Below are 24005 nucleotides of genomic sequence, written 5' to 3'. Positions count from 1 at the left end.
CTAATACGTTACTCTTTTTGGTAATGTGAAATGTGGTATGAAACTTAGTTTTTGTTTAAAAAAAAAAAACTAAACTAAACTAAAACACTCCACCTTATGTTATATGCATGGGTATTTAGCCTGAATGTATGTTTGTGAACCACATGTGTGTGCTTAGCATGGAGTCCAGAACTAGGTGCCAGTGCTCTGGAACTGGAGTTACAGATGGTTGAGTCACTAAGTGGGAGCTGGGAGTTGAACCTGGGTCCTCTGCACAAGGAGCTACTGCTCTTAACCCCCTGAGCCATCTCTCCAGCCCCAAAATTTATTTCTTGAAAAGTTGGGGAAAAAATTCACATACAGTGTAGTGGTAACATGTCTTACAGCCTGAGCACTTGGAAGGCTAAGTAGGGAGACTGCATATAGTTCAAGGACAGCCAGGCACATATAGCAAAACATTTTCTAACAAAACCCAAACAAATAAACAACTCTTTAATTTTAACTACTAGTTAGTGAAACTCTAAATATATTTTTGTGTACTGTTCCATATATTGCATAATACCTTATATTTTGAGGATTTATTATGCTCATCTTGTCTCTACCTGATTTGCTTTTAACCAGCAATAAAAAAATGACATTTGAAAATATGGACTAATTAAGTCACAAAGGGTTTATTGCAGGTTATACTACTATTAGTAGTTTTGCTTGCTTGTTTTTTTTTTGTTTTTTAAACTTCTTACTTTTCCCCCAAAACAAGGTTTCTCTATAGCTTTAGGGTCTGTCCTGGAACTAGCTCTTGTAGACCAGGCAGGCATCACACTCAGAGATCCGCCTGCATCTGCCTCTTGAGTGCTGGGACTAAAGGCATGCACCACCACCGCCCGGCTGCTTGCTTATTTTTTGACTTTTCTTTTTTTTCTCTTTCTTTCTTTCTTTCATTCTTTTTTTTTTTTAGACCGGTCTCACGTAGCCCTGGAAGACCTTGAATTCACTACGAAGCCAAAGACAGTCTCCAACTCCTGGTCCTTCTCCTGCATTAGCTTTGTAAACAGTGGGTTATAGTTGAGCACCATCACACTTAGTGCCACTGTTTTTTGTTTTGTTTACAGACATGTTATTATTGCCAATTTAAAAGTATGAGAACTTAGCTGGGCAGTAGTAGCACGTGCACTTAATCCCAGACCAGGGGAGGCAGAGGGATGCTGATCTTTTTAATAAGTTCAAGGCCAGTCTAGTCTATACTACAGAGCATGTTCTAGGACAACCAGGGCTACAGAGAAACCAAAAAGAAAAACAACAACAAAACAGCAACAATAGTATGAGCACTAGAAATGAGCTTATCTAGTATAACAAAATTTCTTATCTTTTTGTTATTGAGTTAATATCTTAAAAGAATTTAAAAAAATACCAAAATTTGTTTTCAAAAAAGTACCATTAGGGAACCCTGATTGCTCTTCGAGCTGATGAGGGAGGGGGACTTAACAGGGGGAGGGGGAGGGCAATGGGAGGCAGTGGCCGGGAGGAGGCAGAAATCCTTAATAAATAAATAAATTAAAAAAAAAAGTACCATTACTATCACATCTATGTTAGCTGTATTGCATAAAATTATACACATGTATACATCCTAGTTTTCTGTACTCTGTCATCCACACTTGCTTAGCACAGGAAACTATAAACATATTATGTATAAGTACATCGTCTGAAGAGAAGAACTGGTCAATGATCTCATAGGCCAATTTGTAGATGTCTTCATTTTCATGATTCTGAAGTTGTTCAATTTTCTCCAGTCCTGTCAGAAATTTATGAAATGAACAATGGTAATTAATATGTAGAAGTTACAATAACTTTGAAACACATAATACAATCTTCATACTCTAAAATTGCTGGGTTATGTCTTTGGCACCTACTGCACTGATGAATCCTAACTAAGATTTCATAAAGAATACATTTACTTTAAAAAGACTAACAATCTGAGCAACAGCATGCAAATGTGTAAATTAATAATGTAGCAAATAAGTAAATTATAGCTCCAGTGTTCACAAAAATAACGCAAAATTATTTTTGATTATTAAACATAGATAAGCACATTCTCCCCTTTCTAGCATCTGCCCAGCCTTTTCTGAGTTAATACGTATGAAAAAAACCTGAAGATCCTGGCAATAAATACAATTATTCTATGACACTCACTGAAAACAATCTGGTCAAGCAGAGTATCTCAGGGGAAGGAAAACTGACCCTTAGAATGCTCATTAGATCTTAGGCAGGATTTACTCATCTGCTTTACAGAAGTCATTCTAGAACTGCTGCAACGAAGGGCAGTTACTCGTCCCATTTTGTTGGACATTTCTATTAGGGTAATTAGCACATTAAATCAGTTCATATTTCTATGTAAGTCTAAACTACATGCCTTGAGGGGCTGTTTTGTTTATCACTGTCTTCCTACTAACTTAGCAGGGTGCCTTCACTACATGGCAACAATTCAGTTACCTAAGAATATACAGAGGGTTAAACAGGGCTGAATGTATGTATGGAGTATGGTATACTTTATTGTTACTCCATTATCTATGACAGAAAAATACAGAAGGGCTATATTACTCAGAAAATAAATGTAGTTACAAAAAAAAACCCAAACCACTAACGTGTATATTAACACCTCATAATAAACGTACCACCACACTCCTCTATGAGATTGGCTATGGTTTCCGCCTCATCTTCAGCCATTTTTAATATATTACTTAGTCCATCAAGCACTACTTGCACAACTTGTGCATCTTTTACAGTCAGCAAATTGCAGAAAGGTGGAATAACATTTTGTTGGATAAGGTAGGCCACCTGAAAAATAAGGATACCATGAAATGATAAAATAAAGGTCAGCTGGTTTTTTTTAAACTAAAATAAGGTTGACTCCAAACTCTGAGTATGAAAACATGAACACATCTCTCCCATGTTAGCTAGATTACATTATTAATCAACTAACTTCTTTTTAATGCGGCAAGTTTATTTTCCTGAAAATTTGTGTGTGTGTGCACACACGCAGGGAATGACTAGAGTGAAACAGGAAAAACTCAACTCCATATTATACAATATTCTTTACTATAAAGCCACTTTTACCCAAGATCCTTTGCCTCTTAAAACATTACTGAATCAGCCAAGAGGATGACTGATATTTTTTTAAATACTATGATTACTCTAGTAACAGTATCTACTGGCCCCACGTTGTGCTGTTTTAGCATTCTGAAGCAAGATTAAGAGGCTATTTTTCAAGGCAATAGAGGAAAACACCAGGTGTACTAACTTATCACCCTACTCTTCAATCCCTTGGGACAGGGTCCTCAGTAAACTTGGAGCTCAACATTTCTCACCAAAGCTGGAAGATCCTCCTGCCTCCCCTGTCCACAGTGCTGGAATAACGGTGAAAGCAGCAATACCTGGCTTTTTACATGGGTACTGGGGTACTGAAATCAGGTCCTCATGCTGTGTAGCAAGTGTTCTTACCCACAAAGCTATCTCCACAGTCCCATGTTTGCATTTAAATTGAGTTTTTTAAAAAATGCATTATTAGGCCGGGCGATGGTGGCGCACGCCTTTAATCCCAGCACTCGGGAGGCAGAGGCAGGTGGATCTCTGTGAGTTCGAGACCAGCCTGGTCTACAGAGCTAGTTCCAGGACAGGCTCCAAAGCCACAGAGAAATCCTGTCTTGAAAAACCCAAAAAAAAAAAAAAAAAAAAAAAAAAAAGCATTATTAGGGGGCTGGAGAGATGGGCTTAGCGGTTAAGAGCCCTGGCTGTTCCTCAAGAGGACCCAGGTTCAATTCTCAGCACCCACATGACAGCTAACAACTATCTGACACCAATCCACATAAACTAAAGTTAAATAAATTATATGTAAAAAAGTTATCAGCTGCCACTTGGCTCTTTATCTTTATTATTATTATTTTCTGGATGAGCAGAGATCGTCAGTGCCAGTGTTGCTCCGCATATGCGCACACTGCTAAGCTCCGCCACTTACTCTAATACCTCTGCCCTAGTGTTCTTCACCCTGCTTCCCAGTCCCAATTACGTGACTGAGTTTAATTTCTCCTTTGTTTTTTTATTAGTGAATTTGTTTGCAGTTATTCATTTTTAAGGAGAATCTCTAATGTGATTTCTTTCTGTCATATTAATTTTAAAAGCCTGTTATCTCTCAATACTGTTTTTAAAAAAGTTCCCTCATTGTAGGAGTCTTGATCTTATTCCAGATTAGAAAATTCTTGCATGGAGTCTAGAAATTTGATTTAGTGGGTAACACTTTGCCTGGTATTCATAAAGGTCTAGGCTCAATGCCTAGCACTGTAACCACTAAAAAATCGAGTCTTTCCTAAGAAAAATGAGTAAAGGAAGTTAAGAAGATACTTTTATGTATATATTAAGAAACAAAATCGCAGAGCTGTATCCATCTCAATGGCAGAATACAGGCTGAGCACATGGGCTCAATCTCTGGCATGTGTGATGTGCATGAACACATGCACACATAGCTCACACACAGCCTAAAACCAAATCCAATCTACAAAATATGGTATTCTACTCACTTAAATATAAAGATATAATTACCCATACTGTTATTTTTACTGGTTTTGAGAAATAAAAGTTCAACTTACTTGGTCCTTCCTCCCACTAATTGTTAAGTTACTTATGGCCCAAGCAGCTTCTTTCTGGGTGCCAAAATCTCCCTTAAAAAAAAAAAAAAAGAATACATGGTAAATTTGAAAAGACATTTTCTAAAATGATTTTCAATTGTTTATTTCCAAGTTTCTCTGGTATGTTTATATATGTATAATTTTTATTTACTGGTAAGTCTTAAACCACAATCAATCTATTCTGAAGAAATAAAAATTATTTTCTATGAATTCTCTAGGTTGGGGGATATGACAATATCACGATTCAAAATCAGAGTAAATAAAAGTCTAATGCAATTTCATTAAACAAATACAAACTGAAAACATTTAAAAAGGCACATGTAGAATTCAATAATCTCATCTTGGAGATTTTACCAGAAAAATAATTTAATAACGTACATTTCCCTACAAATGGCTATAGCACAGTAATAGACAAAAAGCAGACTCAGTTAACACACTCAGCAGGTACATAATACAGTAAATTTTCAAAATCAAATAATAACCCAAGCCATTAAAAATCAAGACTACATGCCTGGAAACAATGTTATATTAAGAAAAATATTCATTGGGCTGGAGAGATGGCTCAGAGGTTAAGAGCATTGCCTGCTCTTCCAAAGGTCCTGAGTTCAATTCCCAGCAACCACATGGTGGCTCACAACTATCTGTAATGGGGTCTGGTGCCCTCTTCTGGCCTTCAGACATACACACAGACAGAATATTGTATACATAATAAATAAATAAATAAATATTAAAAGAAAAATATTCATAAACAAGAGCAACCTAAATTAGAATGGAAACGAGACACAAGGAAATGTAACTATCTATGATGCAGGTAAGGGTACAAATGGGTACAATCTTGCAGAGGCAAAAGGGAATTATGCAGAAACATTTCCTATTTATCCAGTTATGCTAAATATAACCTGGGAAAAACCAGGGTCTCCATAGCTAGCACAGGCTAGCCTCAAACTCCATACTGGACTGTGTCTGCCTTTAGAGTATCACGGTGACGCTACCACGACTCACAAGCTATTCTTTAAAATGCCACTAATTTTAACAGTGAAATTCAGAAACAACTTAAATGCCATCAATAATAGGTTGATTAACTATCAATCAATAGGCTAGGTGAATGGAATAAGAAACTAAATCTCTCATTCTGTTGTCTACAAAAAACTTAGCTCTAAAGATAGGTACTACCCTAAAAACAAAGGATGTAAAAGGTCTCCCAAACAAAGGGCGTTAGGAAGCAAATAGGTGCTGCCATTCTATTATCTCAGACCGAAACTAATCAGAAGAGACAAAGAGGGCACTTTCACTGAATCAAGGGGACAACTAACCAACATGACATTACTTTCCAAAACATACATGTACCACAGAAAGCATACTACCGGAATTAAAGAGACAGATTAACATCAACCCAATAATACTACTAAGTATTTTCTAGTACTATAGATTTCTCCTACTTTCTCCAATAGATATGACATCTGGATAAAAAAAAGAGGAACTTCAGAGTGAAGTTTCTCGATACATTATCAACAGCCCACAAAAGCTCCCCTAAAATAGACTGTACCCACAGACACAAAGCAAGTCTGAGCATTATGAAATAAAACAGAATCTAAAGCAAATAAATCTCTATTAAGTGCATAAATGCATGGGGATTAAACAATTCATCACTGAATGACTGAAGAAGTTCAATTCCCAGCAACCACATGGTGGCTCACAACCATCTGTAATGAGATCTAGTGCTCTCTTCCGGCCTGCAGGCATATATGTGGGCAGAATACTGTATACATAATAAATAATAAATCTTAAAAACAAAATCAAATCCAGAACGAGCCAGAAATATAGTGGTATATGTCTTTAGTTCCAGCACTCAGGAGGCAGAGGCAGGCAGATCTCAGTGAGTTTGAGGCCAGCCTGATCTACATCAGTGAGTTCCAGGACAGCTAGAGCTACAAAGTGAGCCCCTGTCTCAAAAAGACCAAAACAAACAAACAAAAATACTCAGAACATTCTTCACATAAATAGGAAAGAAAATCCTAAAATTCATATGGATCCATAATAAATCCCAGTCAGCCAAAGCAAACTAGGGCAAAAAGAACAATATTTGGTAGATTGCTATTCCAGACTTCAAGATACATTACAGAGATATAGGAAGAAAAATAATATGGTGCCAGCACAAAAACAGACATGTAAATCAATGGAATCAAAGAGAAGACCCACATAAGAGCACATATAGTTACAGGCATCTGACACTGACAAAGATGCTAAAAACACTGGAGAAAAGATAGCATCTTCAACAGTGGTGCTAGAAAACCAGGGGTCTACATGCAGCAGAATGTAATAGACCCATTATCTATCACCCTGCACAAAAACTAACTCCAAGTGGATCAAAGACTTCAATTTGCAACGTGAAATGCTAAAACTGCTACAAGAAAATATAGACAGTACCCTACAACGTTTAGGTGTAGAAAAGGAATTTCTTTTTTTTTTTTGGTTTTTTCGAGACAGGGTTTCTCTGTGGCTTTGGAGCCTGTCCTGGAACTAGCTCTGTAGACCAGGCTGGTCTCGAACTCACAGAGATCCGCCTGCCTCTGCCTCCCGAGTGCTGGGATTTCTAAATAGGATTCCATTTGCTCAGGAATTCAAGCCAACAACTGACAAATGGGACCTAACAAAATTAAAAAGCTTCTATATAGCAGAGGAAACAAGAAACCCACTTTTGCCAGCAATATATCTGACAGAGGATTAATATCCAGAATGAGCAAAGAACTAAAACAAAAACTTCAAATAAACAAAAACCTAGCAACCAAAAAAACATAACTAAGTCTAGAAAAAAAAAATGTCCCAATTAAGAACAGGTAGGGGTCTGAACAGAGTTCACAATAGAAGAAATGAAGATGGCTAAGAAATACCTCAAAATATATTCACTATCTTTACCGATTATGGAAACGTAAGTTAAAGTAACTTTGAGATTTCATTTCAGGCCAGGAGGTGGTGGCACAGGCCTTTAATCTCAGCACTTGGGAGGCAGAGGTAGGTGGATCTCAATGAATTCGAGGCCAGCCTGGTCTACAAAGTGAGTTCCAAGACAGCGAGGACTGTTACATAGAGAAACTGTCTCGAAAAACCAAAAAAAGATTTCATCTCATCCCAGTCAGAGTGGTTAAAAACAACAAAACAACTGGGGAGGACTAGGGAAGAAGGAGCCCTCATTCACTGACAGAAATGCAAACCGGGGCAGTCACTCTGGAAACACTACAGACAACCCTCAAAAAGCTAAAGATAAATCTAGCATAATTCTCAGCTATAACACTTGTAGTCATAAGCCCAAAAAACTTGACATCCTCCTCCACAGATACTTGCTCACCTGTTCACTGATACTCTATTCACAATAAATGGAAACAACCTAAATGTACTTCAACAGACGAATGGATAATGAAATGTGGTATACATATACTATGGAATTTTATGCAGCTGTAAAGAAAAATGAAATCATAAACTTTGCAGATAAGTGGATAAAACTAGAAAATATGTTAAATGAGGTAACCCAGACCCAGAAAGACAAAAGCCATATGTTCTCTCTCATCTGAAGTTCCTATTCCAAATCTTCAGATGTGAGTATACAACATGGAGTAACCAGGAAATTATAAAGGCGCTGGGACAGGGGATGAGAGGAGAGTAACAGGGGAAATGGGAAAACTGGGGAGTAAGGACTTCATTACAGAAGGAGAAGCAATTAGGGAACAAGGACAAATAGCACTAAGGTAGTTTAATAAAGCCTCAAGAAAATCATATTATTTTAGATTTATTTAAAATTACATAATACATATATACAGCTATGTATTTAGACTTATATAAATATACACACACACATATAGAGCTTAATTACGGTTATAGCACGTGGACCAGCAATGCTCAAGAAAGAGCCATAAACTATTTAGCAAAACCCCCAGTACCTGGCATGAGAAACCTCTGTCTGAGTTGTAGGTCATAGGGGTTCAAGAGATTCCTAAACAATAGAGGCTATTGCTGTTACCTTTGGTTGAAGGTAAGTCACTATTTCTGATTACACCTTACACTTAGGATACAAGACTAGGAAGTTTTAAGCTGGATCTAACCTGAATGCTTCCTTTCCTGTGCTTTAGCTTCCATAGTACTAGAGAGTATAAAAGCTTCCAAGAGAAGGAAGCAATCAACAGTCCTAACCAGCCATGTGATGCCTATGAACCATAACTAGCCTGGTAAGAGCTCCCTAAATGTGCAATAATGGTACTTATATGTTGGCAGTAACCAGCAGCTATCCAATTATACTTAGGGCTGCTAACGGGAAGAAATCATCCTTGAAACTAGAAACCTAGCCTGGTGGTGCATGCCTTTACTCCTAGCACTCAGGAGGCAGAGGCAGGTGGAGTTCAAGGCCAGCCTGGTCTACAGAGTGAGTTCCAGGACAGGTAAGACTGTTACAAAGAGAAACCCTGTCTCAAGAAGAAGAAAAGAGAAGAGAGGAGAATAGAAGGGGTGGGGGGGGGGGAGGGGAGGAGAGGAGAGGAGAGAAGAAAAAAGGGAACCTAGCCCACTACCCAGGACCAGTGAGGTCATGAATCTTAACAGAGAACTTACTACTGCCACTTTACTAAACCAACACAATTCTAATTATATTCTAAATCCTGTTTTTACACCCACAGGTGTAGAAATCCCTAATCAATGAAGCCTCTCTTCACAGCAAACGGAGAGCATCACAGAAAACCACAACTGGTCATAACACAGAGATCAATAATAGATGGGTGTTAGCTTCACACAACCCCTGCACTTAAGGTTCAAGGAACATCATGGAAGTTAGGGTTAGAAAGACTATAAAAGCCAGAGAACCAGAAAGACAGCTGTGAAATTATGTCTCCTAGAGATGACAGGAAAGCTGTGCCCATGAAACCTCAACACTATGGCAGCCTGAATATACCCTAAATAATACCTCTATCAAGTTATATTAATGTCAAAGGTAGACAGCTCACGGGGTCTCACCCCTAGACAAAGAGCTGCAGGTCATTAAGACTGCTAGAGACAGAAAATTAGCCTATTGCAGAAATGACCCTCCTAATTAGCTTTCAAATATAAAATGGTCAGCTCTTAAATGTATATACACAAACAACAAAAATGGATTCCACATTCTGAATTTATATATTTATGCATTTATATATGTAACAATAATAAAGAGGTCATCAATTTGTGATAGTGGTCAAGAGGCACAGGAGGAATTGGAGAGGACATGGAACGTTGGAAGGGAGGAAAGATGATGTAATTATATTTTAATTAAAAAAAAAGAGAAAAGCTGAAAAAAAAAGTGATAATACACGCAGAATGGGCGAATTGGAAAGTCACCATTTTGTCACTCTTTAAATAAGGAATCAAAACAATAATCAATAACTATCTGAAAGCAAAATAGTATTTTCTCCAAATCTCAGTGAGTGTAAGGAATGATATGCTACACAATAGCACACTCACTGGCCCCTGTATTTTGGGTAAGTGATTTGCTCATGCAATCATTTCACCTGCCAAGTGGAGATAACCCTTGTGCTGGACAATCTGTGGGGAGGAGGTTCTTCCTTTCCTTTCTCTACCTGGGTCCCAGGAATAAACCTCAGGACACCCGGTTCACTGGCAGTTACCTCTACCTATTGAGCAATCTTGCTGGTTCGGCTTGTCATATTAAAAGAGGTAATATTCGCAAAATGCTTAGAACAATAATGACTGCACTGATTACTGGTAATGATACCATTTGTTTAAAGTTAATTCCAAAGCAATGGCTATCTTGGGCAAGAAATGACAAGAAACATTTGTTCTACACAATATTATTCAAAAGTTTTAGAATCAGTCGTATTTTATAGTAGTATTACACATTGTGTAGTGTCCTGTTAAATGGGGAAGTATTTATTATGATACCGCCTTGCTCAGGTACACACGATTTTCTTACCTTATCCAAAAGATGTATTATCATTGGTACAAGATTGGCATCAATTACTGCCTGAACCTGCTGCTGATTTCCTGCAGTGATGTTAGACAGGAACCACACTGCTTCCTGTGGAACAAGATGATTTTAATATTTCTCACTAAAAGAATAAAACCTATGTCTGAACTATGAAAAAGTATTCACTGGCTAGTGTCTCTATTTTATTACTGAATGAGTTCTACAATGAAAATCTTATAATTTCAATTTTACTACTCCCTTTCTGTATTAAAGAAGAATCTTTAGTTGATTAAAAGCTGCTCTATGTCTGTCCCAGTCTCTGTCTCTGTCTCTCTAAGAAAAGGTCTCATTGTGTAGCCCTGGCTGACCTGGAACTCTAGAGATCCACCTGCCTCTCCTCAAGCGCTGAAATGAAAGGTGTGTGCTACAATGCCTAGTCCTCCACACTTAATTTTCTGGATAACAATATAGTTTATACATTAAATAATTCTTTCTACATTTCTTTGGATAAATCACTACTGGCTTCTAATTCAAGCCACAATGAGCTAACTCTTCTAAAGAATCTTAACAGGCAATGCTGTTTGGGAACAGTATAATGGAAAAGAAGCTTGGCTGAATACATACCAAGGAGGATGTCATAAACTGTAAATCCTAAAACTACTGCAAATGAGATTCAACACACTTCTCAAATAATGTGCTTTATTCTACTCTCTCTAGTCTGCCTTAACAGTCCTATCCCAATAAAAAAATCTCAATTAGTCATGACAATGAAGACCATCAAAAATGCAAGTTAGATTTTAGTGTCCTCATTTATAATCATCATTCATTGTACCAGCTCTCGCAAGAGCTAAATGTGGAACCAGTTGTTGGTTGGCTTGATTGGTCTATTTTAATGACCTCTGAATGCTGCCCTCAAAACCACAAAGATGCTAGGCTACTGCTAGGAAGATACTGATCACAAGTGTTTCACTTTCAAAGATAATAGATGCATTGCTAAAATCCAAGTTAGCAATAAACAACAACAAAATATTTGACAGTCTACGGAGGATATTATTAGAATTTACGAAACTTAAATTCACCAATTTATTAATTAGTATTGTAAACACTAGCATAATCAGACTCTTTTGGATCAGATCACAGGACATTTAATGATCCTGTTAGAGATTTTAGGGTGCTGGGCTACTTAGGTGAGCTGTTTTTGGGTTATAATCATCGGCAGTATTGTAATCAACAACCCACGTTATTCTACAACAGCCTCAGATGCACTCCAATATCAGCATCACCGTTCAGTGCCCCCTTTCATAGCCACCACACACACACACACGCACGCACACATTCACACTATTAAGTATAAATGAAACATTAAACTAGAACTACTATATGTATTAATAATTTCCATTCATGGCAACATTCAACACCCAAGTATCTCTATTTCATCATTTCCAAGAGAGCCAAAAATGTATAAATCAGTAGTAGATAGACATGTACTTAGCATGTCAAAGGCTCTGGGTTTGAATCCAGAACCCCTGAGTATCCTATAAAGGGTGAAATAAATATTTTCTCTTGAAACTTTTAACAGTAAATAATGAAAGTCAACTCTATACAGACATTTCTTGGAACCTAATTCCACAAACAAAAACTACAGTTTTATTCAAACTTTTTAAAAGACTTACTTTATTAATTTTCTCTTTGGGATGAGTGAGAAGTGCTGGGAAGTGTGAAAGAGCATCACAGTTTAAAACTACTTGTGTCTGCTCATCAGTCCCAGTGACGATGTTGCCCACAGCTCGAAGTGCAGCAGTCTGAAACGAAAGGTCCAATGCTAAGTACTCTTTTCAACCTGAGACAGGTTCATGCCCTCACACAAATCTTTCAGTGCCACTAACCTATCCCCTCTGAGCACCTACTCTATGTCAGGCACTGATGTAAGAAAATTCTAGGCCTTATGTAGCTTAAGTTATTTCAAGAGAACTGATAACACTAAAAGGGCAATTTTAGATAGTAATTACTACCATTAAAAAATTAGTAATTTTCATTTTCTCTTAATTTTTCTCCCTATAAGATAAATGATTCAGCTGCTTAAACACACAAACTTATTCTTTCAAGAACAGGCAATTTAGTACTTATTAGAGTATTCCATGCTGCACAATCAATCTCAACCTCAAATCACAACATTTTTATTATCTCACAAAGAACATGTACATCCACTAACTGTCATCAACACTGCTTTCAATCCCAGGGCCCTGGCAACCACCAAACCCCTGTGTCTATAAATTTGTGTATTCTGCACACTTCACATAAGCAGGAACAAGTTCATGTCAATCAGCTATGTGGTTAGTAACAGTTTACTTCTGTTTTGGGGTTATTATGAATAATACCATACAGACATTACATTTAAGTTTCTGTGCGGGAAATGCATATCCATAATCTTCGATATGCAGAACAGTAGAAATATTAGGTCACAATGTACTCCACATTTCACTTCTAAAGAAACCATACTCTAGTTTCCATAAGCAGTATAATCTCCCCTTTTCTGCATTGTTACCATTTTAACTGTAGTCATTCTGAATATGAATGATTTTCCAATTCAAATAATATTTCTTTAATGATTAATGTTTTTGAACTTTTTTTTTTCAGGTGCTCAATGACCATTTTGTATGTCTTCCTTGGAAAACTACAAGTCTTTTGCCACCCTCTCCCTTTAAAACGTGTGTGAATGTTTTGCTTGCATGTAGGTATGTGTACCACATGTATGCTTGGTATCTGAGGAGGCCAGTTCCTTTGGAACTAGAGCTACAAATGATTATAAGCTGTCACATGGTGCTCAGAATCAAACCTGGGTCCTCTGGAAGAACAATTAGTGCTCTTAGCTGCTGAGCAATCTCCCAGTCCTGTTCTTATAGAAAGTCTTAATTTCTAAAGATGTAAGATAGATGAAACAATATGCTACATGAGATTATAATTATGTATACATTTTAGGGGGAGAAGGGATGTAGATGAAATCTACATGAGGACTGGTCACACTATCTTATTTTCAAGAATTATGATATGAAAGGAGAAAAGCTTAAGAAAATCTCTGTTAGTTGTCTGATAAAGTACAAGACATTAACTTTCTCTAAGAACTGGCAAAAAGGAAAACCCAAGCCACATTTCTAAGGTCAATATTAAAACTAGGTAAGTCCTCTGCTTGAATTTTTGGGGTGTATGTGAGTATAGGTCTTGTGCAGCTAAGGGCAGTTGTGTGCTCTTCCTACCTCCACCTGCAAAGTGTGCCCAACATCAAGTAAAAATAAAATAAAACCAACAAACTTATCTAATGTAACTTTGAGGTTGGGGTGATGGCTCAGTAGGTGAGAGCTCTTGCTAAATCAAACCCCCAGTTGATTTAAAGAGCCACTTGATTCATGTGTCCATCTGTAACCCTAGTATAGTGGGTTCCTCTGGCCTTTGGGTGTATATCTGCTGCATATACATGTGTGTACACCCTCCCACAGATGCAAATTTAATAAAGACATGTAACAAAGATATTTACAATAAACACATATTTAAAAAAATTACTGTTGGTCAAATCTTGCTGAATTAGCTATTTCCCTTTTTTTTAAAGAAAGCATTTTAATTTTAAAAAGAAACCCTTCTTATTTTATTTAGTTTGTGCATGCATGTACACAAGCTTGAAAGATCAATATTAGTGCTTTCTTTTGTTGCTTGCCGAAGTCTCTCACTGAACCTGGAGCACGCGGCTACAGGGATCTTCCCCACTTGGTGCTGGGATTAGAGGCACCAAGTACCACATCAGCATTTACGTGGGTGGTGAGAATCTGAACTGGGGACTCAAGCCTGCGTGTTACCCATCTTTCAAGCACCTTTGAAATCTGAAATCAATGTAGTCATTATGGACTTAACATCTCCACTGTTGACTACACACTAATATCACTTGAAGAGCTAGCTTAAGTTTGTAGGAAATATAATGGTTTTAATCTCCAGGGGCTAAGGAAATTTTTTTTTAAGCTTCATGGTTGATTCCAATGTCCAGCTAAGGGCAAGATAAAGTAACTTAGGCTAACAGCTTTCTTTATGTAATTGTGCTGTAGACTCTGGGCCATTATAGGAATAAAACTCATTATTTACCTTAGAAAGGTTGGGGGGCTTAGTTTATCTCCTTTACTGTAGTTTGACTATGTTTGTGTGTATGTGAGGTACTAGAAGCTGAACTTTGCACAAGTTAGGCAAGCACTGTACATCTGAGCTATATTCTCAGTTCCAGTTGTGTGTGTGTGTGTGTGTGTGTGTGTGTGTGTGTATGTATGCATGCATGCTCACTCTGTAGATCAGGCTGGCTTGGAACTCACAGAGATTTGCCTGCCTCTGCCTCCCAAGTGCATCACCATAGCCTTTTCCCGCTTGTTATAGATGGAGGGTCACTGCGATAGAGAGTATGTCAAAGGATTTAAAAATAAAAAAAAAACTAAAATAGAGAAACAATTATGAAGTCCTTAACCCACACATTTCAGTTCAAATCTTTTATCTCAGAATCAGCAAATCAATGTTAAACAAACTCATTAATGAGTAAAAATGGATGCTTTCAGGGGGAAAATAAAGCGGAAAAAGCAAACAAGATGGTTTCAGTGCCACCTGAGGTGCTACAGTAAAACCCGCTTCTCCATATTAGAAATTAGTTCATAGTGGAGCCTCCCTGTCTGGCAGGGTAAGGAAGGTTCTGAATAAATTCTTGTTTCATTTCCTTCACTTTAAAGTTAGGATAAAATAACTCACCTTTCCCCATTGAAGAGACATTACAGTGCTAGATGAATAACATGCTTAAATCACTTAGTGGTGAGAAAAATCCATCTTAACCAAAACAAACTTACTTGAACTTTAACTTCCTGGTGGCTGAGTAGAGGAACCAAATGAGGAACTATTCCGGAGTCTATTACCATCTGTATCTGTTCATTGCCAGCATCCGTAAGGTAGGAGAGGGCCCAGACAGTATCTACCAATATCTAAAATAAAAGTTCAAATCTTCAAATATTTTCTCATTTTACTATTTTTTCTTTTTGGGGGGGAGGGGGTTTCTCTATATAGCTCTAGCTGTCCTGGAACTTACTATGAAGACCAGGCTGGCCTCAAACTTAAAGGTCGACCTGCCCCTGCCTCACAAGTGCTGGGATTAAAGGTATGTGCCAACACTTGGCCATTTTAATAATTCTTAACCTCACAACCAATTTGGGATCCTTGAGCGAATACAAGTACACACTGTTTTCATTTCTCTCCTATATCATAGGGGGAGTCCAGTACATGCATACATACACATAGATATATAATTATACAAAGAGAATTTACTCACATTAACATCTGTGTGATGAATTAATACACAAAGAGCTGGAAGAATCTGAGGAGAGAAATATGTACAATTCAAAACACACATAGATGTAAAAAATACATATAATGGTATCTAAGTATTTTTCTTTTGTTTACCTCCTGAATTGTTTCCATTGGTGGCGGTGGGTCTTTGTGGCGACATAAATTGACCATAACCCAGGTAACATTTCTTAAGAATGTTATAGGAATAGACGGACTTATGAATGAAAGCAGAGGTTTTACAACTCCAAGGCTTATCACATAATCTCTACACTGAGGTCCATCACCTGTAGAAGAATTAATTTAATAAGATAAATCAACAGTAAACCTTTTCAGAAAACATAAAGCACTGGGTACAATTTGTGGCTTCTAGTATTTTAATAAGCTCTCTTTAGTGTTATATAAAGTAGATACTCACGGTCTTTGAGCTCAGAGACACAATGTTCCACCACTGCCTGTCTTCAAGAATTCTATATACCTCAAGCAAACACCTGTCACTGTTACCTCAATGACTCTTTCAGTTTAACAAGCTTTCAAATTAATACAGGAGATGCCAAAGTAACTATTGAGAAAATATTTGCAGAATTCATAGTCATGATCCAATATTAAAGTCTAGTGTGGTGGCACAAGTTTGTAATCCCAGCATGTTGGAGGTGGAGTCAGAAGAATGAGTCAAGGCTGTTTTAGCTATATAATGAATTCAAATTCAGCCTAGGCTACATTAGATCTACTATTAAAGCAAAACTAACTAATCCACAAGAAAAAAATCTTTCTTGTACTATAATATTGGTGATGTATTTGAATTAATTCCAAAATATAAATGGAAATTAAAAATAAATCCCAAATAATATGATGCTCCTTTAACAGGGCAGTTCTCAACCTGTAGGTCTCAACCCTTGGGGGAGGGTGTCACATATCAGATATCTTGCACATCAGATATTTACATTATCATTCATTATAGTAGCAAAATCACAGTTATGAAGTAGCAATAAAATAGTTTTATGGTTGGGGTCACCACAACACAAAGAACTGTAATAAAGGGTTACAATATCAGGAAGGTTAGGAAGTACTTTAACAGCTTTATACCTAAAACTTGGTGTAAGAGCAAAGGAGGGAGGCACCTGGATATGCAACATCATTTTTAAAGGTAGTGTACTCTATACTAGTAAGTTCACAGAACAAGCTGCCCACAAAAACTCTCAATCAAAACATTTTCATGTTAGACCTAGAAGAGGACAATAAAGAGATATAAGAACAATACTAAATACTTACATGTAAACAACTGTGGTGACACATACCCATAACCTCAGAATTAAAGAGGTTAAGGCAGGAAAATTGCTCTGAATTCAAAGCAACCTGGGCTACACATTGAGTTCAAGGTAAGCCTGGGAAATATATGCTGCAATACATATGCAAACATGCAAACACACACACACACACACACACACACACACACACACAGTGAAACATCATCATCTAAAAACAATCTTCAGCATCCCCCCCTTTTTTTTAAAAAATATTTATTTATTATGTATACAATATTCTGTCTGTGTGTATGCCTGCAGGCCAGAAGAGGGCACCAGACCCCATTACAGATGGCTGTGAGCCACCATGTGGTTGCTGGGAATTGAACTCAGGACCTTTGGAAGAGCAGGCAATGCTCTTAACCACTGAGCCATCTCTCCAGCCCCAGCATCCCCCCTTATCAAAGTAATGAGACCTCTAAAAAGGGATTTTCAAGCCCCATCCTCCATGTCGGAGGGCTCTGAGCTATAGAAGGAATAGACTAGAACTAAGATCCCAGAACTTTTCCATTATTGGTTCTCTGATTCATTTTCAAACAGGGTCTTGCTATGTAGTATAGGCTAGCCTTGAACTAGGGAGAAAAGTGCTGGAATTAGTTGTTTGAATTTAAAAGTTTGGGTTACTATACCCTTCAGTAAACAGACGAGGTGTAGTGCTGCAATCCCAGCATGTGGGGAAGGGGTGTGTGTGCTCCAGCTGAGGTAGGAGGGTCGTGAGTTCCAGGTCAGCCAGATTACCATAAACAAACAAACAAACAAAATGCCTCTACTGCTGGCCTTTAATCCCAGCATTTAGGGTGCAGAGGCAGGTGGATCTAGGTGAGTTCAAGACCAGCCTGGTCAACAGAGTGAGTTCCAGGACAGCCAGGGCTACAAAAAGAAACCCTGTCTTAACCACCCCCACCAAACCCTCTAATTAAAAATGAACACTTGAAATATTGAGATTGTGTTAATTATTCTCCCTACAATTATTAATAAGTGCAAGGGTAGTGCTTATAATGTTCAACAATTAATTAGGTTATTAGATACTTCCTGTTAATTCACAGTAAGTTATATTTTATACATTACTAAATTTTAATGTCTTATGTAAAGTTTTATTTTAGACTTCTCAAGTGTACTATAAAGAGAAAAATTATTGGTTTAAATTTTTGCCTATTGTTATTCTTAAATGGAGAAAGTTAATAAAGTGAGCACTAATTTAAAACTAAATTTAAGTAATTTATATATCTTACAATCCTATCAATAAGAGAGACTACCAACAAAAAGATATAACAGTAACTTAAGCAACAAACACATTCCTTTTATTTATTGTTTTACACATATAGTTACATAATTAAAATTTCTTTGCTTATTTCACAGAAACTAAATGACAAGAAATTACTTTTCAACTTTTAGCAGTCATTTTTATTGGCTAGTACACGATTTTCTAACTTACTGGATTAGCATTCTAAGTTTTATACAAACCTATAATATTTCCCAGTGCCCACACTGCCTGCTCACAGACATTCTGATGTGGTGAATGCAGCAGCCTTAGGAAAAGTGGCACAGCATCTGAAAGAGGAAATTACATAACAAAGATGAGATCCCAACAAAACATAATACAAACTACCAAAATTATTTTAAAACATCTCTTTGCAAAATTATTTCTGAGAAAAAGTAACATCAAAATTTTAACATATAAACAATTCCAAATTAAAATTCCACATTTCATTTACAATTAAACCTGGGCTTAATTACGATTGTTTATCTGGCTCCAGAGACTGAACCTAGGGCAGTCTACATACACATTGTCCTCATGTCCTGTCACTGCACTATGGCCCCAGCAAAACACCAATGTACATAAAATAAAAATAGTAAGTTAAAAAAACTTAAAACATAACAAAAAATAGTTAAAAAATTGTGAAGAATATGACATAGATAGAACCATAAAACCTACTCAACCTGTTAACTCTACACACAAAAGAAAACCAGTTTTAGTAGGATTTAAGGTAATTTCTAACTAGTATCATACATAGCAAGATGTAAAATGCTTATTAGTTGGATAATATAAATCACACAGAAAGGAATCCAAAAAAAAAAAAAATCAAAAGGACTTTGGCAAATGGGTTTACCAGTCCATAGAACAAGACAAGTAAAGGAACATACTCAGGAGAGCTGTTTCAACAACCCTAGGTCTTAGGGGTAGATATTATTCTGTAATATAGCTTTTAGGAGGTTCTATGAATTTATTTATTTTTAAAGATGAGGCCTCAAATTCATGATCCTTCTATGTCAGCCTCTCAAGGGTTGGGATTAAAAGCATGTGCCACTATGCCTGGCCAGCACAGGATAACAATTTTGTTAACTAACTCACTGGATTGAACCACAGCTTGTGTCTGTTCAGATGTTCCAGATGCAATGTTTGTCAAAGCCCATGCAGCTTCAAACTGTAAAGAAGGACTAAGAACAAAGAGCAAGAGATTTTAAACCACACATTTCACTTCGCCTACATGTCTAGTAACCTTTTTCTCCCTCTTTAATGTGTTGTTCCAAAGTTTACTTATCCATCTATCCTTCAAAATATAACCCAGTCATTTCATGATGAAATTCAGACATGTGCCCCAAATGCCCTTCTTAGTAGTTTTAGCTCTGTCTTTACTAAAATAGATTCTTACTGTCATTCCTCAGTTTTGAAGCACTTATCTTGCCAGGTTCCCAAGTTCAAGTCATTCTCAAATTTGTTTTTGGTGCTTATCATGGTTTTAACTTCCAATTCTATTCCATAACCTCTCCCTCCGTCCGTCCGTCCCTCCCTCCCTCCCTCCTTCCTTTCTAAGAAAACCTCTCTCTAAAAAGCCCAGGCTGGTCTTGAACTGAAACTTCAAGGTATCAGATTATAAGCAAATATCATCATGTCTGGTTTTTGTTTCTGATTCAGTGTCTCTAGTCCAGATTGTCCCTAAACTCATTATGTATATAGCCAAGGATCACTTTGAACTTCTGACCCTCCTGCCTCTACCTTAAAAGAATCTTTTTCTTTTAAGATTAAGCTAGAAAGCCTACCATTTCCAAAGAACATGGTCTAATTTAAAATAATAATTATATACTTACTTGTCATCTCTTTCAAGACAATGAACTAAAATAGGCAATATTCCAGATTTTATTAAGTCATCAATTGGTGGATTTCGATCACTGGACAAAAGTTTCCTGTAAGATAGATACCTCTTGTAAAACTTGATGTCATATATTATTACAATTAAGTTCACATTCACATAGAATCTAGGCACTGTTGTAAATCTGAAGAGATGTGTAAGTATATACTTTGAAAGTTACTTCTTATACTTCATATAATGCAATATTTTCTCTACTCATGAAAAGATTGTTAAATTAAATCTACAAATAGGACCATTAATTGGAAAACTATGGTAGACATTTTGGTACTTTTATTAATACAACACTATTCCCTCACCAGTTAGGAATATGGCAACTAAAAAGGCAACCAAATTTTTTTTTTCCCTAAAAAGACAGGTTCTTACTATGTAGTCCTGGCTTATGCCTCCTTAATGCTGGCATTTAAGGTGTGGTACAATTAAATATTTTTACATGTGTTATGTTCGGAGTTAATTTTACACTTAGAGAAAAGGAATTAATAGGTTTTCAAAATACCTAAAAATTAGGCATACCAGAAGTGATCAGAATGTATATCCCATTCTATATATTATTAAATATCATGAAAGCCCAACAACATTAACATAAATCTTCTCCTTATTGGAATTTGCTGTCCAACTGCATAAAGACAAGGTTTAAGAAAGTCTAGTCAGAGTCAGGTGGTGTCCGCCCAGGCCTTTAATCCCAGCACTCAGGAACCAGAGGCAGGCGGATCCCTGTGAATTCAAGGTTAGCCTAGTCTACAAAGCAAGTTCCAGGACAAGCAGGGTAGTTACACAGAAAAAACCCTGTCTCGAAAAACCAAAACCAAAAGAAAAAAAATGCTAGTCAGAGCATTAACCTATATAAACTGTCCCCATATAAGGCACACTTATTTATTCACTATTTTATGAATATAAAACTCCTTCTCTTACCTTTCAACTGCTCCATAAGGAGGCTACACCTTTCCTAACTGGAGCCCGGCACCACTGTGATCTCATCTCTGAACACTCGGTATCCTACTCTCCTTGCTCAGAATGGCTAGCCATCTATTTATTTCAGGTTCCGTTAACACCTCTCAATTCTAAGGTTATGTGTAGAGCATAGTCCCACATTTGCTACTGGGTGCCTATTCCCTATTAAATTTTAAACAATTACTACTACTACTACTACTACTGTTTTTTCTTTTTCTTTTTTAAAAGACAGTTGTCATATATCCAAGGCTAGCTTCAAACTTTCTATATATTTCTGATCCTCCTGCTTCTACCTCCCAAAAACTGTGATTACAGGTGTGTGAAAATATACCACCTTTATGCAGAGCTAGGTATACAGACTTGATAGTCTGTACAAACTAGGCAAGCAAATAAATAAATAAATAAATAAAAACAAAACAAAACAAAAAAAACTAGGCAAGCATTCTACCAACTGAGCTATACAGCTTCAGACCAGAATCTAAACTTCTTAAAGAGAAATTTACATACTAGCAGGACATAAAGAAATCAATCTGAAACTGACCCAGAAGCTACCTCTGTATTAGCTAGTTTTCATAGCGTGGGAAGGGCAATGTAGGCCTCTGGGGAGAGAGGTGAGCGGGGTGGGGTGGAGGAGAACAGACAACAAACGTTGTAATCAGTGTTGGATCAGCAGGGGACAATACTGACATGCCAAGAAAGAAGAACCCACTGATGCAAAGGTGGCCTGACTGTTAACAAGAACAACCTAAAGGGCTTTCCTGTTTCTGTTCCACAGAAGGGAATTCATACAGGAACTGTAGACCTGGTCAAAAGTTAGGGAGGTGATAGTCCTTAGGGGTAAATATACAATTGTAGTTTAGCTAAATCATCATGTAGCCAAACTGCCTTCTAAATATTAATGTTTATAGTTATCGATTTGTGCTTGGTCAGAAATATTTTTGTAATGATTAATACAGAGACCTATAACTGGTCAAAGTACTAAGAATAAACAACTGTTGAGTACTCAGCGCAAAATGGAATATTTCTATTAACATGCTCTCCCTTCAAGGAGCAGTACACATCACAGAAGCAGGCAAAGTATGTAAGAGCTGGAAGACCAAGTCTTCAGGACCTAGCATGGCCATGGCACTCATGAACTCACAAACAGGCATGGTTACCTTCACAAGACCAAGTTTTTTCAGCACTGGATGAGGGAGGGGTTCATAAGACCTCACTCCTAGTGGCAGTTGACGTTTTTTGAGAGTCATTTCTCTTTGGAGGTGTGGCCACTGGTAGGTTGCCCAAGCCCCAGTGGATGGGAAGCACTAATTGGTCTCAGTAGGTTGGTTAAAGGAACTTTTTTAAAAGGGAGGACATGAAGTTAGAAAGGGGAATCTGTTGAGGGAGAGTCAGGGAAGTGAGAGAAAGGAGGTAGATATGGTCAAAATACATTGTAGGCAGGGGGCTGGAGAGATGGCTCAGTGGTTAAGAGCATTGCCTGCTCTTCCAAAGGTCCTGAGTTCAATTCCCAGCAACCACATGGTGGCTCACAACCATCTGTAGTTGAGTCTGGTGCCCTCTTCTAGCCTTCAGACATACACACAGACAGAATATTGTATACATAATAAATAAATATTAAAAAAATACATTGTAGGCATGTAAGAAATTTTCCTATAAAGGATAAAAATATTCTATTAAAATCAAGAATATTGCATAGTATTTTCACAGCATTGTCCATAATTCGTAGCACAGTACTTAGCAAAACTGTAAATAAAAATCAGGGGCTTTTATCTTATTTAATTTTTTTAAAAAATTATTTTATTTTATGTATATGAATGTTTTGCTTGCATGTGTGTCTTGTACCCAAGGGGGTCATCTACAATTGGAGTTATAAACAGTTGTGAGCTACCATGTGAGCTGTGGGCGCTGGGAACTGAACCCAGGTCTTCTGCAACAGCAGCAAATGCTCTTAACCACTGAGCCATCTCTCCACACCCTCCTTTTCTCATTTCATAATAAAGAATACAATACCTACAAAAAAAGCACTTTGGTGCCAGGGTCTTGATTTGTGTTAAGGCTCAATAGTTTTATCTGCAGTTCCTTTTGCAAAAACATTGCTAATATAGTGAAGAAAAAAAAAAGGTAAATAATAAGTACTAAAATTATCTTGAAACCAGTTTGCTCTTATATATCCCTGAAATTGTCTCAGGATTTCTCTGGAACCCAGTTCAAAGTCGTACCTTAATCACCTTTCCTACAAACATGAACTTGCTGTTTCAGAACGTAATCTAACTTGTACCAAACTGTAAGCAGTTGTTTAGCCTATGGGATACAATAATGTAGCGGTGCTACACTTTTCCCATTTGTCTTAGTTAAGGTAAATACACATAAGCAGGACATGTAATAAAATATAAAAGATTCACACACTTGATAAGATATTGCACAAATCTGAAAATTCTCTGCACTTTAAAATCTTATCAACTACAACCAGTATCTTGTTTAAATATTTTTTGTTTGACCAATCCTTCTATATCTGTAAATATACAAAGCAACCATCATGTTATATTATAACACAACCATGTCTTCCTCAACATACTAGTTAATTCAAAGATCTTTCTCAATAATAAATTGGGTATATGTGTGTGTGTGTGTGTGTGTGTGTGTGTGT

General features: G+C 37.1%; 1 protein-coding gene and 1 non-coding gene across 2 annotated transcripts in view; both read right to left on the bottom strand.

Annotated features, from left to right (window-relative positions):
• The window catches only part of Kpna4 (karyopherin subunit alpha 4), a 61550-nt gene that overhangs the window by 8410 nt on the left and 29135 nt on the right, over positions 1-24005 (bottom strand). Inside the window, exons 6-16 of the mRNA XM_041658917.1 lie at positions 20349-20444; positions 19612-19697; positions 18723-18809; positions 16072-16241; positions 15941-15985; positions 15465-15596; positions 12270-12398; positions 10603-10707; positions 4617-4688; positions 2649-2811; positions 1674-1768 (exon numbers count right to left, since the gene is read on the bottom strand). Of these exons, the coding sequence (XP_041514851.1) occupies positions 1674-1768; positions 2649-2811; positions 4617-4688; positions 10603-10707; positions 12270-12398; positions 15465-15596; positions 15941-15985; positions 16072-16241; positions 18723-18809; positions 19612-19697; positions 20349-20444 (1180 nt within the window). The remainder of the gene's footprint in view (positions 1-1673; positions 1769-2648; positions 2812-4616; positions 4689-10602; positions 10708-12269; positions 12399-15464; positions 15597-15940; positions 15986-16071; positions 16242-18722; positions 18810-19611; positions 19698-20348; positions 20445-24005) is intronic.
• LOC121453096 lies at positions 11721-12041 on the bottom strand. Its single transcript, XR_005974970.1, has one exon.

Source organism: Microtus oregoni, unplaced genomic scaffold (assembly GCF_018167655.1).
Source record: "Microtus oregoni isolate MIOR12 unplaced genomic scaffold, Mior012 000010F_ref0000083, whole genome shotgun sequence".
Classification (NCBI taxonomy): Eukaryota; Metazoa; Chordata; class Mammalia; order Rodentia; family Cricetidae; genus Microtus; species Microtus oregoni.
This window is presented reverse-complemented; position numbering and strand designations above follow the sequence as displayed.